Consider the following 14,986-nt stretch of genomic DNA (forward strand, 5'->3'; position numbering starts at 1 on the left):
GAAAAAAAGACGGTTTGTATCAACTTTTGGCGGTATAAAGCGTTCCTTCCGCCATCCTTACATCTCGGTCCCGTTGTTCTCCCATTCGTGGACACAATTAAGTTTCTAGGGCTCACGTTGGACAGGAAACTGTGTTGGTCTCCACATGTCTCTTATTTGGCGGCCCGTTGTACACGTTCCCTTAATGTCCTCAGAGATCTTAGCGGTTCATCTTGGGGAGCGGATCGCACTGTCCTGCTTCGCTTGTATCGGTCCATAGTCCGATCGAAGCTGGATTATGGGAGCTTCGTCTACTCGTCCGCCCGGCCGTCCCTCTTACGCCGGCTCAACTCCATCCACCATTGGGGGATACGTCTTGCGACCGGAGCCTTCTACACTAGTCCTGTCGAGAATCTTTATGCTGAAGCTGCCGAGTTACCGTTGACCTACCGGCGCGACGTACTGCTGTGTCGGTATGCCTGCCGGCTGTCGTCTATGCCCGACCACCCCTCTTACAAGTCCTCCTTCGCCGATTCCCTCGACCGTCAGTACGGGTTGTATGTGTCGGCCCTGCTGCCCCCTCCCCGGAGTCCGCTTCCGTCGCCTGCTTCGACAATTGGATTTTGCCCTCCCTACCACCTTCAGAGAGGATGAGAGCCCGACACCACCTTGGCTCCAGGCTCCGGTTCATATTTATCTCGACCTCAGCTCACTCCCGAAGGAGGGTACTCCGGCTGCAGTGTATTGCTCACGGTTTGTCGAACTTCGTGCTCGACTTGCCGGTCACGCCTTTATTTACACCGATGGCTCCAAAACTGACGATGGTGTCGGCTGTGCCTTCGTCGTCGGGGCCGCCACCTTTAAATACCGGCTTCTCGACCAATGTTCCAGCTTTACGGCCGAGCTTTTTGCTCTCCATCAGTCCGTTCAGTATGCCCGCCGCCACCGCCATTCATCATATGTACTCTGCTCTGACTCACTCAGTGCTCTTCAGAGCCTTGGAGCTCCCTATCCGGTCCATCCCTTGATTCAACGGATACAGCAGTCCCTCCATTCTTTCGCTGATAATGGTGGTCCTGTTAGCTTTCTGTGGTTTCCCGGACATGTAGGAGTGCCTGGGAATGAGGCTGCGGATGCTGCAGCCAAGGCTGCAATCCTCCTGCCTCGGCCAGCCTCCCATTGTGTCCCGTCATCCGACGTTCGTGGGGATGTATGTAAGAGGCTTGTGTCGTTGTGGTGGGATGCTTGGTCACCCCGCCAAGGAAACAAGCTCCGGGCAGTAAAACCGCTCCCAACTGGTTGGACAACATCCTCCCGACCATCTCGGCGCGAGGAGGTCCTTCTGACCAGGTTGCGGATTGGGCATTGCCGGTTTAGCCACCGCTACCTGCTCTCTGGTGACCCAGTCCCGCAGTGCCCTTGTGGTCAGGCATTAACAGTGCGCCATGTTTTATTGGCGTGTCCCCGTTTTAGTCAATTTCGTGTTGTTCTGTCCCTGCCATTAACTTTACCGGATGTTTTAGCTGATGACGCTCGAGCAGCTGCTCGTATTCTGCGTTTTATAACTTTAACTGGCTTGTCCAAAGACATTTAATCTTTTTACTTATTTTGTCTGCATCTTTGTCAGGCCCTTCTGGTGTCCCCTCCATCCCCTTGAGTTTTACTAGATTCCATGTGCTCTAACAACAGTGACTAGGCGCTAATGACCTCAGCAGTTGAGCGCCCTTAAACCCAACAAAAAAAAAACACAGTACCTGGTCGATCCTCTAACGCTTGCTGTGAGGCGAAAAATTGTTTTAAAATTGCAACGTAACGTGCACCAGTGACCGTTTATCGAATGAAAAAAAGGGCCAATAATGCCTCTGCTGCATACTGCAGCCCACACAGTAACTTAAGGAGAATACAGGGGTTTCGCTTCACACCAATATGGCTTTTCGAAACCCCAAAATCGCCAGTTCTGCTTATTCACGTATCCATTCAGTTGGAAGTGTGCTTCATCTGTAAACCAGATGCAGCCAACATCAAATTCTTCACTATCAATCATTGTGAGCATCTGATTAGCTAAGGCAACCCTTTGTTGCACAGCTCGTACGGGTATGGCCTGGTGCGTTTGAATTTTGAATGGAAACATGTGTAGGCTCTTTCTCAGTATTTTATGCGTGCTGGAACGCTTCAAACCAGTCTCAGATGCAATTCTACGGACGGATGACATTGGATTTCGCTGAATAATTCCAGAAACTGTGGCGATATTTTCAGGCGTAACTGCGGTCTGCTTGCGGCCAACATGCCCCACTTGGTCATCAGTTACGCTGCCTGTTCGTTCAAATTTTGCGAAGAGCGTACGAATGGTTTTCGCATCGGGTCCTTTCGGAACATTAAAACGTGCTTGAAAACTTCGCCTTGTAGGACTATCTAAGCTGTGGTACTCTAGTACCAGAAAAACGCGTTGTTCAATGGAGTACATGGTTTTAATCTCTTCCTTCGGTACGCTAACCTCCTTTCACGTTTCAATAGTGGAACTGATCGCTCTGGGCTTCGGATCACTATTTATACTAGGCATTACGTATGGCGATTACAGCGCCATCTGTTAGCAGCTTTTGTAACTATTATTTCAAACTGCTGTATAAACTTCTTACAGCTTTCACAATAAACATACCGTTTACTGCATTCCTCTATCGATCTTTGTCTTCGAAATATTTAATTTTGAAATGAGGGAGTTCTTTTCTGGACACCCTATAGAACTAAAATTAATGAGTTTCCTTTATTTTGTTTTTCATTATTGTGCCAACTGATGTAGTTGATGGTACTGAAGCTGTAAATGAGACCTTGAACAAGCATTGTTGTACATCGGTGTAAGTTAGCGTCAAAAATAGAATCCAGTTCTGACTGATAGGGCACTTTGTGGACATCCCCGTGCCTATTCATAACTTCTATGTACAACTTTTTTATGGGGTCTCCAGACCTCCGATTTTAGACCGACCTCTTGCGTTCTCCAGTTTGGCCTCCATCGATGAGCTTCTAAACTTCACTAAAGAGCCAAATAAACTGATACACATGCCTAAGATCGTATTGGGCCTCCGCGAGCATGCAGAAGTGGCGCAACACGACGTGACATGGGTTTGACTAATACCTGAAGTAGTGCTGGAGGGAACTGACACCATGAACCCTGCTGGGCTGTCCATAAATCTAAGAGTACGAGGAGGTGGAGATCTCATCTGAATAGCACATTGCAAGGCATCCCAGATATGCTCGATAACGTTCTTGTCTGGGCAGTTTGGTGGCCAGCAGAAGTGCTCAGAACCAGAAGAGTTGTTCCTGGAGTCACTCTGTAGCAATTATCGAGTGTGGGATGTCGCATTGTCCTGCTGGAGTTGCCAAAGTTCGTCAGAGTGCACAATGGACATAAATGGATGCAGCTGATAAGACAGGATGCTTATGTACGGTTCACCTGTCGGAGTCGTATCTACACGTACCGAGAGTCCCATATCACTCTAACTGCACACGCTCCACAGCCTTATAGAGCCTCCACCAGCTTGAACAGTCTCCTGCTGACATGGAGGGTCCATAGATTCGTGAGGTTGCCTCCATACCCGTACACGTCCATCCTCTCGATACAATTTGAAATGAGACCCGTCCGACCGGGTAACACGTTTCCAGTTATCAACAATCCAATGTCGGTGTTGAAGGGCCCAAGCGAGGCGTAAAGCTTTGTCATGCAGTCGCCAAGGGTACATGAGTGGGCCTTAGGCTCCGAAAGCCCATATCGATGATGTTTCATTGAATGGTTCACACGCTGACACTTGATGGACCGACACTGAAATTTGCAGCAATCTACGGAAGGGCTGCAATTGTCACGCTGAATGATTCTCTTCAGTCATCTGTTCCGTTCTTGCATGATCTTTTTCCGGCCTCAGCGATGTCGGAGATGTAATGTCGGATTCCTGATATTCACTGTACACTCGTGAAATGGTCGTACGTGAAAATTCACATTTCATCGCTACTTCGGAGATGTTGTCCCATCGCTCGTTCGCCGACTATAACACCACGTTTAAACTCACTTTAACCTCCGTAACCTGCCATTGTAGCAGCAGTAACCGATCTAACAACTGAGTCGTTACTAGTCTTACATAGGCGATAGCGACCTCAGCGCCCTGTTCTTCCTGTTTACATTACTCTGTATTTGAGTACGCATGCCTATACCAATTTCTTTGGCGCTTCATTGCAGATTTTTAAACAAATTCCGTATTTTCTTCAGCGTGATAAGTCATGTCTCCTTCGTTGTATTTTTAGTTTTGCGGTAGATACTAGGGGAAGTCGATGAACGTTTCTTGTAGCTGCTGAAATTTCACATCTTAGTTAAAATAACTGTGTAGAAGCCGGCCGATGTGGCCGATGTGGTGATTCTAGGCCCTTCAGTCTGGAACCTCGCGACCGCTACGGTCGCAGGTTCGAATCCTGCCTAGGGCATTGATGTGTGTGATGTCCTTCTGTTAGTTAGGTTTAAGTAGTTCAAAGTTCTAGGGGACTGATGACGACAGATGTTAAGTCCCATAGTGCTCAGAGCCATTTGTACCATTTTGAACTTTGTAGAAGCTTCTTAACAGAAAACAAATGAAGTATTTCATTTCATAAAACAGATATATAATCTAATGTCCTTTATGAAACAAGTGTATTCTTCTGATAAAACTTCGAAAATTAACAAAAATCAGAAATGCGTAGTAAGTATTCAAACGTATTATAAAATTTCTTTCCTTCAGTGCTTTTAGTCCCTGTGCGCAGGACTGTCTATTATAAAACATCCATGTCAAACCTAATTTTTAACGCGTTTCCATACTACTTGTGATCAGTGTATTTCTTGATTTTATCAAACTCACGCAACATGTGTACTTTAAAGTCTGTGATGTCATGACCTAAACTGATGGCATAGGTGCCCATTAACCAATGAATAGTTGTTTCTTCTCGCCGCACAGTACATCGTTTGCGGTCTGTAGAGTATTTATGAAGATCCACACACAGCGGATGATCGGTACAGACGGGCCACACACCCCTTGCTCCAGTTCCACTTGCCTATGTGGTCCCCACAGGTGGGTCTGTGTAGTATAGCGTGAGAAAGTTCGTACATGGAACAGAGGTTGGTTTTACTGATTCCCTCTACAGAAACTCTTTCATCAGTGCTGGTGGTACTGACCGAGCGAGGTGGCGCAGTGGTTAGTACGCTGGACTCGCATTTGGGAGGACGACGGTTCAATCCCGTCTCCGGCCATCCTGATTTAGGTTTTCCGTGATTTCCCTAAATCGCTTTAGGTAAATGCCGGGATGGTTCCTTTGAAAGGGCACGGCCGATTTCCTTCCCTATCCTTCCCTCACCCGAGCTTGCGCTCCGTCTCTAATGACCTCGTTGTCGACGGAACGTTAAATACTACTCTCCTCCTCCTCCTCCTCCTCCTCCTCCTCCTCCTCCGATATTCTTGACTGCTTTGTACCAGTCAATACCACATTTGAAGACAAGCAATTGATACGGGTGTTTTTCCATTGGCTTCCCAGTTCACATTTGCGCATTTATTTATAGCTTTACAGCTTTATATCTCACCTCGATTTTCTTTTTTTCTCATATTACAGCGCTTTCTGTCACAATGTCAGAATTAGTGATGCCATCACTGAGGTAGCTGGCATTTATGTAAGATCTGTATGGACTGTCGCTCATATTTGATGTTTTATGACTCGTTTTCCTATTGTTTTTTTATTTGGTCGAGACCCAGTAAGTTAAAAGTTTGCTTTTGTTGCGCCAGACCCAATTCAGTGATTTTTAGGAGTTCTTTCTAAAACAGTTACATCTTCGCTGTTCTTAAATACCTCACATCGTCAATGTAGGCTCGTATTGCTGTTCTTTGTCCGAATAATATCCCAGTAAGGTTGGAATGAGCATGTTGTAAGAACGGCTCCAAGGACAGAATAAAAGGAACGTGGAGAGCGGGCTGCCTCGTGGAACACTTCGCCCTATCCTTTGTTGCTTAGTATTGTGACAGTTAACCATATTTGCCTGTATAACAGTCGCAGTACGGATCGTTGAAGGAAACCGGTTTTCTTCATTGTTTCGAATAGTTATGTGATTTATCCGATCAGAGGTTTCGCGGAAATCGACGAAAATTAGAGCGTCCTTCATGTTGTTCACAGCCGATACTGTCATGATGTCCCTGTATTCAGAAGTAAATGGACCTCCATTCATCAATTTTTCCGATGAGCAAGCCAACTGAGGAAGGGCGCCTTACGCAGTGCATCATGTTCATTGTGCACTGAGATCTCTAGCTTACTTTACTGTCGTAGATTTGTACTTCCGCTCATTCTCCAGCTGTTTGGCGAGGGCACCTTCCTGGGCGCGTTTTCCTCCATCAGCTGTGCGGTGTCGTTTTCTGTACCAACAATGATAATGGACTTGTTTATTTGGTTGCACCTGATACCCCAGACTACACAGGGATCGCTCTGCTGATGTCTGCGCCATTAATTTCCCACATATTCCAAGGAGTAGACGCCCATACTCCAGGGCATCTGGACTCCCAGCAATGGCCATCTTGCTAGGTGGCCTTTTGCTGACGCTGGGTGGTGCCTGTGGGGAGGATCCCTGGTCAGAGTGGGGGGGAATCTGAGTGGATGACATGCCGTTAAGCGGACGATGTAACCTCTCGCTGGTGGTTAAATACCAGCAGTCTCTAAGTATTCGAGGTCTCACATTAATACAAGGAAGTATTACCCCAGATCGTTCCCCTACCTGGCCACACCATGGGAGGAACAGGAGGCTAAGGATGGAAGTAAAGATTATTTGCCCCAGTATCTAGTATGTATGAGGACAGTTGAGGAATCAATTTCAACAAAGCCTCAGTTTTTTTGGAGCATTTACGGAAAAAGCTTCGGGAGGTGGAGGGATTGTCCAAAAGGCGACCTGGGTCAGTTCAGATAAAAAAAGCATCCTCTGCCCAGTCATGGGCATTACTCACCTGCGACAGGCTGGGGATGTTTGTTTGCATCATGGCCTACGAAAGCTTAAATATGATCCAGGGTATTACATTCCACAGGAACCTCCTTTTGCAATCTGATCACGAGCTGCACACCAGCTTAGAGCGACAGGGTGTTCATTTCGTCCAGCACGTCTAAAGTAGTCTGAAGGATGATACGGTTGCCACTGGTACCTTTATATTGATCTTTGAGGGTGACGCTACCAGAAGTCTAGGTTATGGTAGCCTGCTGTGATGCAATGCCTTATATACCTCCCCCAGTACACTGCTTCAAATGATGGAAGTTTGGGCATATGTCTCCCCACTGTACTTCCAGCGTCACATGACGTGATTGTGGACTTCTTTCACATCTCAATACTCCATGTTCCACGCCTCCCTCTGTGTCAACTGGAGAGAACTATTCCCTGTGTGCTCCCTGTTCTGTAGGATTCTCCAGAAAGAATGGAAATTCATGGAATAAAAGACTTGCCAGGTGGCCTTCGCTGAGGCTGGGTGGCGCTATGTCATCACTTGCTGGTGATCAAACACCAGCAGTCTCTTAAGTGCTCAAGGTCTCAGTTTAATGCAAGGAAGTATGACCCCAAATCGTTACCCTCACTGGCCCGATCACGGGAGGAATGCCAGGCTAAGCATGGAAGTGAACCTTATTAGCTCCAGTACCTTGTAGGCGTGAGAGCTGTTGGGAGAATCCTTCGTGTCGCTGAAGCCACAGGCTTTTGTAGAGCATTTAGAGAAAAAGTTCGCGGAGTTGATGGTCTACCAATGTGATGTACAGCCATATATCTCTTCCCCAATGTGGTGCTTTAAGTGCTGGAAGTTCTGGCATATGTCTTTCTGCGATACTTTTAGCATCACCTGTCGAGATAGTGGACGTCGTTCACATGTCAATACTCCATATGCCCCGCCTCCCATCTGTGTCAACTGCAGAGAGCACCATTCCCCTTGCTTGCCAGATTACATGATCCTACAGAAAGGAAGGAAAAGCCATGGAATAAAGGACCCTGAACTGACTGACCTTCACTGAGGCTAAGAGGAAATTTGAACGGCTACATCCTGTGCACATATCGCCATCTTAAGCTGCCGCTGCAACAAGGGTTCAGCCCCATCAGTTCCGCCGTTTCTAGTCGGCTTTCAGGGTTGTGAGACTACACTTGGCCCCTTGATGTTGGGGGGCCACTCCTATCCCTGTTGCTCCTGCACAACCTACTTCAGGAACAATGCCTCCCCAACCATTGGGCACATCAGACCCCATTTCTCAGCCAGAGAAGCATAAGTCTGTCTTGGCTTCCCTCGCTAGGAAGGGGTCCCTTGGTTCACTCCCTTCTCAGGTTCCTACCAGTAGGAAAGAAACAGCCACCAGTGGCTGAAACACCCACAGGCAACTGATCGTAGGTCTTAACAATCATCCTTGGTCCCTGACACTGAATCAGTGAAACCCTCCCAGATGGAAACAAAAGACTTCAAAGAACAGAGAGAGTGCAGTGGTACCCACACCACCACTCTCTAAAAGTCTGAGGATGAAGTGGAGATTCTGGCATCCCCTGAGGACCTAGATCTCGCTTGATCCTTGGAATCAAAGGATATTGACGGCATAGTTGCTCAATCGGTGGCAGCAGGCGACCCTGAGGCGTTCACTGCCTCCTTGAGCACTTCATGCCTTCCCAGTCTCAAGATAACGTCATCCTCCAGTGGAATTCTTATGGTTTTTTCCACCACCTGGCTGAGCTACAACAATTATTAACCTCCACACCTGCTTTCTTCATTGCCTTCCAGTAATTCAGGTTCTTGGCAGTACAGACCTCTCCTCTTCGCAGCTTTAAAGGGCTATTACAAAAACTAGCGAATATAATAGTATGTTAGGTGGAGCATGGGTGTGTCCTGAACTCAGTATGTAGTGTGCCAGTGCCCCTTCAAACTCCTCTAATACCTGTGGCTGTTAGGATAAGAATCATGCAGAAACTATCTGCAATGTATATCTTCCTCCAGATGGTGCAGTAGCCCTGAACATATTTGATGCACTGATTAATCAACTCCCTAAATCTTCTCTACTTCTGGGGATTTCAGTGCCCACAACCCCTTGTGGGGTGGCATCATGCTTACTGGCCGAGGCAGAGATGTCGAAAAATTTACTGTCTCAACTCGCTCTCTTAAATACTGGACCCCCCACACATTTCAGTGTGGCTCATGGTACTTACTCGACCATTGATTTATCACTTTGCAGCCCAGAACTACTTCAATCTGTCCACTGGAGAGCCCAATGATGCCGCAATTGTAGTTACCACTTCCATATCTGCATGTCACTCCCTCAGTCATTCCCCCAGGTGGGCTTTCTACAATGTAGACCAGCATCATTCACCTCTGCTGTCATCGTTAAATCTCCCTCCACACGGTAACATCGATGTAGTGATTGAGCAAGTAACCAGAACGATCGTTTCTACGGCGGAAAACGCGATCTCTTTTTTCGCCCCTGGCGAAAGACAGTGCCTTGATGGCCGCATCCATCACTGGAACACACAATAGCTTTTAAACAGCTCCGTGACCATATTCGACAGCTAAAAACAAAGTGTTGGGCAAGGCACATCTCTAATTGGTTAGCCTATGTCACCTTCACAAGTCTGGATGAAGATCAGACGTGTCTTTGGGTACTAGACTTCAGCAGGTGTCCCTGGCCTTTCCATCAATGGAGCGTTATCTACCGTCGCAAACGTAGTTGCTGAGCACTGTGCTATGGCCTGTGCATCGGAGAATTACCCCCCTCCCCAGCATCTCGTACCCTAAAACGGTGGGTAGAAGGGAGATACTTCTCGTTCACTACACGCCACAGTGAACCATTAAAGCTCTGTTTACTGAGTGGGAGTTCCTCAGCGTACTTGCACAGTGCCCTGACACAACTCCTGGGCCAGATTGCATCTACCCTCACTTGTTTAAATATCTCTTGTCGGTCTACCAGCGACATGTCCTCGTCATCAACTGTGTCTGTAATGATGGCTTATTCCTGTTGCAATGGTGGGAGAGCACCATGTTGGTCCCTGAACTCATGGGGTCTACTGGATCCATGCCAGGGCGGTTTCTCCCAGTGTTGCTCTAACACTGATAATGTAGTGTCCCTCAAGTCTGCCATCCAAACAGCCTTTTCCAGACGCCTACACTTGGTTGCAATCTTTTTTGAAACCAGAAATCTTACGACGCGACATGGCGACATCATATCCTTGACACACATGAGTGTGGTCTCCAGGGCCTGCTCCCGATGTTTATCCAAAAGCTTCTGTTGCTCCGTACTTTCCATGTCGAAGTTGGTGTCTCCCATACTTCTCCACCCCACCCCCCCTCTTCCCATGTCCAAGGGAATGGGGTACCACAGGGTTCCATGTTGAGTTTCTCTCTCTCTCTCTCTCTCAACCATTAATGGTCTAACAGCAGCTGTTGTGCCATCTGTCTCACCTTCTGTATATGCAGATGACTTCTAGATTTCCTATTGATCCTCCTGCACTAGTGTTGCTGAGCGCCATCTACAGGAAGCCATGAACAAGATGCAGTCACGGGCACTAGCCCATGGCTTCGTTTTCAGCCACAAAGTTTTGCGTCAATCACATCTGTCAGTGGCGTACCATTCATCCAGAACCAGAACTTTACCTTGATTATACTCACTGCAGTGGCGCCATGTCGATTCTTGGGACTAGCTACCAATGCCTGATTTACTTGGCTTCCTCCTCTTCAACTGCTTAAGTGGAGGTGCTGGCAGCACCTCAATGCTTTCCATTGCCTCAGCAACACCAACTGGGGTGCAGATGGCTCTACACTGTTGCGGCTCTACAAATCCCTCGTTAAATACCGCCTATGGGAATCTAGTTTATGGTTTGGCGGCGCCCTCAGCGTCGCAGTTGCTAGACCCAGTGCATCACTGTTGAGTTCGACCAACGATGGGAGATTTTAGGACGAGCCCAGTGACCAGAGTACTGATTGAGGCTTGAGTCCCCCCTTCCTCCCCCCCCCCCCCCAAATGTGCGCACAACTGCTCGCTAGTTATGTCGCACACAATCCTGTCCCACCTGGGCATCCAAATTACCGTCTACGTTTCTCAACCACTGTGGTTGATCTCCCACATCAGTGGCCCAGGTCAGGGATTACGATAGAGATTCGTGTCTTCTCCCTTCTGTCTCAAATGGGGTCCTTTCCTTTATCACCTCTCCCCCAGTCCCATTCACATACACCTCCATGGTGTGCCGCAGCTTTGTGCGGAACTTCCGCATGGCCCTAAGGACCTATTTCCTCCTAAGGCTCTCTGCTGTCACCTTCTCTAGATTCTTAATGCGTACCCGGGCTCTGAAGTAGCCACAGACGGCTGGATGGCTGATAGTCACCTGCCTTTGCCTATGTTCACAGAGGATATATTGAACAGGGCTCCTTGCCAAATGGCTGCAGTGTTTACACTACACAGCTGGTGGCCATATCTCATTCTCTTCAGCATAGCATTTCGTGCTCTGGCGGGTCCTTCCTTGTCTGTAGTGACTTCTTGAGCAGCTTACAAGCTATTGACCAGTGCTACCCTCGCCTCCTTCCAGTAACGACCATCCAGGAGTCCCTCTATGCCCTGGAACGGTCAGGTCGTTCGGTGGTGTTTCTGGACCGCAGGACACCTAGGAATCCCCAGCAATGAACTTGCCGACAGGCTACGTGGAAACCGCTTCTGGAGATCGCCACCTCTGAAACTGACCTGCCGCAAGGTATTTCGGCTTTGAGATATTTAATGGCATAACTTTGGTACGCGCAATAAACTGCATGTCATAAAGGAGACTACGAATGTGTGGAATTCCTCCATGCGGGCCTCTCGCGGGGACTCCGTGGTCCTCTGCCGGCTCTGCATCGGCCACTCTCGGGTGATCCACGGCTATCTCATGCGCCATGAAGACCCACCTCAGTGTCGGTACGGTGGCCAGTTGCTACTTCTGTTTTTTTTCTGTGCCTGATAAGATGGTACAAGGCAGAAGCCTCATCTTCATTTGGTGATTTCACTTTGAATCGTATCTTAAGTTACTCTAGTTCTAAATAGTTAAAGATCATTAATTTGGTTTTTATTTGTTTAACATGTTTAATTCGTGGTGTCACTGCTCCCGCCTGATGGTAAAGTAAAAGCCTTCGGTGTTTCTCCATTCCCCGGCCTTGTCTGTATTGAAGGATATTAAAGCTAACCTGAACTTCGCTTTCCCTCGTCTGGTCCACCATTCGATCGCACTTCGAAAGTTGAGTGAAGCTATGCACAGTATCGAAGCATTAGTTAGTGCGTATTCTATATCCGATAATCAGGAAATATTTATATTATTGACTTCGAACTTGGAAAGAGGGTTGCAGTGTGAGATTTACACACGCTAACAGTGCACTGCGGTCGGGAAATGTGACAGGAAAAGTTTCAACGTTTAACACTTCGCTTTATAGATCTTCAGACACGAATTACGTCAACCCTAAAACACGAGTTTGTACTGATAAGTGTGAATTTCACGAATGTAGGATATCTTTCAGTTAGAGGTCAGCACTGGAGAAACTAAAATGAAGAGCCTGATCTTTTCGCTTCAGGACACGGAGTTGAGAAGGAGTTCTCTTAGAGGTAAATTATGGCTTCTTTAAATAACGTGGCACTTGCTGTTCGGAGAGTACTACCAGAGGGGCGTATCATTAGCAAAGGTATCACCAGCGATCGTGGTTCGTCCCTCTCTCGGAGTCTAATTCACGAATATTTTGTACTGGAATGCCTTCTGTAACTAAAATGGCCGTACCCACTTCCGCTTCAGGTCAAACATTGTAAAACCCTACATAACTGGAAAGGTTATGGTGTGGTGATAGAACTGCTTGTGGAAGAACTATGTCCGTTGCTGAGTCATTTAAAAACTGATAGGGGATTTACGTTTAAATCCGACTGGATCCTGTTAATGTTTAACGTGGCAATTACATAGGATTTTAGCATAACATTTCTACTACATGTGTCTAGTTACGTCATTTCATCATTCCTCGCCAGAAAATTCATGAGAATCAGACTTAAAATTTGCGTCACTTTTTTCGTTGGATTCTTTCTTTTTGTTCTTTGCAAACAGTATTGACGTTTGGTTGCACTGAGTGTCGGTGTAATATACCCGCTGAGGACGGGGAGGGAGAATCTGAGCTGACGTCCGTCGCCAGCCTCCTTTCCGCTGTTAGCGGCCTTTGCTCAGACTCTTAGACTTCCTCATGCGTCCGAGCTCTTCTACGTTCACTTTCGTTCGCTGTTTCTTTGTCCACGCTCGAGTCTTCTGCTGGTTTGTCATCGGGCTGAGGAGGTGAAGTTGCCGGCTGTTTACGGAAACTCACTGTTTCCTCATTTACTTGTGGAATCAACCTCCGCCTAGTCTGTCTGCACTGGTTGACGTGCCTGGGCTGGCAGGCGTCGTTGTGACGTCACGTCGGCCTGCTCGTTTGTTGGTGGTGTATTTGACTTACTTATTGGCACATTTGAAACGGAGCTAAAAATTAAATTACATGTTTCAAAACCGCAGCCGCTGACATTGGTTTCTGAATGCCATCTAAGACTTTCCTAGGTAGGTTAATTTCATAATCTTCTGCCTCCTCCTCCTCCTCCTCCTCCTCCTCCTCCTCTGTACTTCGGCCGTCGTGAGTTCGGTGTCTCTTGTTAGTAACTACACAACTCTCAACAGAATTGTCTAAATACTCCTTTTTAGCTAACGGCAGGAATTCATCAACATGATTCTGCATCCTGTCCCCAACTTACTCCTTGATGGGAGAACCCGTTTGTCATTGAATTCTCAGTCGCAAGGTAGGCCAGAGTTAACGGTAGGCGCTGTTGTAAGTTGTTTTGCAACACGAATACGCTTTCCGGGCAGTCCTGCCTCAAGTGCCCACGCTCATTACATAGGACAGGTCAGAATCTGCCCATTGTAGAGAACATGTCCCTTGTAACCGCAAACTAGAATATAAGACGGAATATTTTGTTCGACGTGGATGTCGACCGCTAAAAAATTTCAATCTTTGTTGGACTGACCAGTTAATTCCTAATTTTCTAGCTGTCACGATACTTAGATAAAACGTCTTTTAAATAACCTGCCTCGGGCGCCTAGTCAATATTGACATGTTTGATATAAATATCAACATTCGAAACTGCTACTGTACTCACCGAATTATGGCAGAGTTCAACTTTCCCTTCAAAATAATATGTAAAATCAGTTCCAGCACCACAAAGGAGGGGATAGCAGCTACACGCGCGCGCGTAGCCTCGTCAAATCCAAATAGCAAAGTTAGTTTTCTGGGCACCACTGCAGCCATAGCAGCAGTTAAACAGCTGCCGAAACCACTCAGCAAAGAAATGAAAGAAATGAAAGAAACGTAGACACAGCAAGCACAGACACAAAACACAACACATAGAATAAATAGGAACAATTAGTAGAGACTTCGAAACACAGCAGTAAAGCTGTGCCATAATCACGGCGTCTGAAACGGAACTAACTCTTACTATTTTTAGAGATTTTCACCTTACCTTGTGTTCTCTCACTAGCGTAAAAACAAGGAACAGTACTTATTGCGTGTGTCGTAAAGCAATAGATTGCAGAATGAGAAGAAAGTAAGATACATTTCTGGTTTTGAAAGTACTGCGTGACCTTTTATTGTAGTCTTCTTCTTAATTTAATAGGTCAGCAACTGTGAAAACTGCTCAAACTGAAATGAGTCGGACTATAGAAACTATAATCTCTTAACTTTAATATACTTACGAAACTAAAATTATTCTTGAAATTTTCTTTTACAATACGTTCTTTCAGTTAAACTCCTTCTTCCGGTCCTCCCGCTATCGTATACGATCCTTTCCGAATTTTCTCAAATTTCTGTTTTATGTTCCCATGCCGTTTCAACTTCCAGTACTCTGTAAGCATGTAATTGTGGAAATCTGATTTGTTGTCAGCATCGTCTTGTTTACTGTGTAGGTGAGATATTTCCCCAACAGCCACATCACGGTATTA

General features: G+C 46.8%; 1 protein-coding gene across 1 annotated transcript in view; it reads right to left on the reverse strand.

The window, feature by feature from the left end:
• LOC126176523 (axoneme-associated protein mst101(2)-like) overlaps positions 1-13,730 on the reverse strand; it is a 44,907-nt gene extending 31,177 nt beyond the window's left edge. The window contains exon 1 of the mRNA XM_049923679.1: positions 13,522-13,730. Coding sequence (XP_049779636.1) covers positions 13,522-13,730 — 209 coding nt within the window. The remainder of the gene's footprint in view (positions 1-13,521) is intronic.
• Between the last annotated feature and the right edge of the window lie 1,256 nt (positions 13,731-14,986).

This window comes from Schistocerca cancellata, chromosome 3 (assembly GCF_023864275.1).
Source record: "Schistocerca cancellata isolate TAMUIC-IGC-003103 chromosome 3, iqSchCanc2.1, whole genome shotgun sequence".
NCBI lineage: Eukaryota > Metazoa > Arthropoda > Insecta > Orthoptera > Acrididae > Schistocerca > Schistocerca cancellata.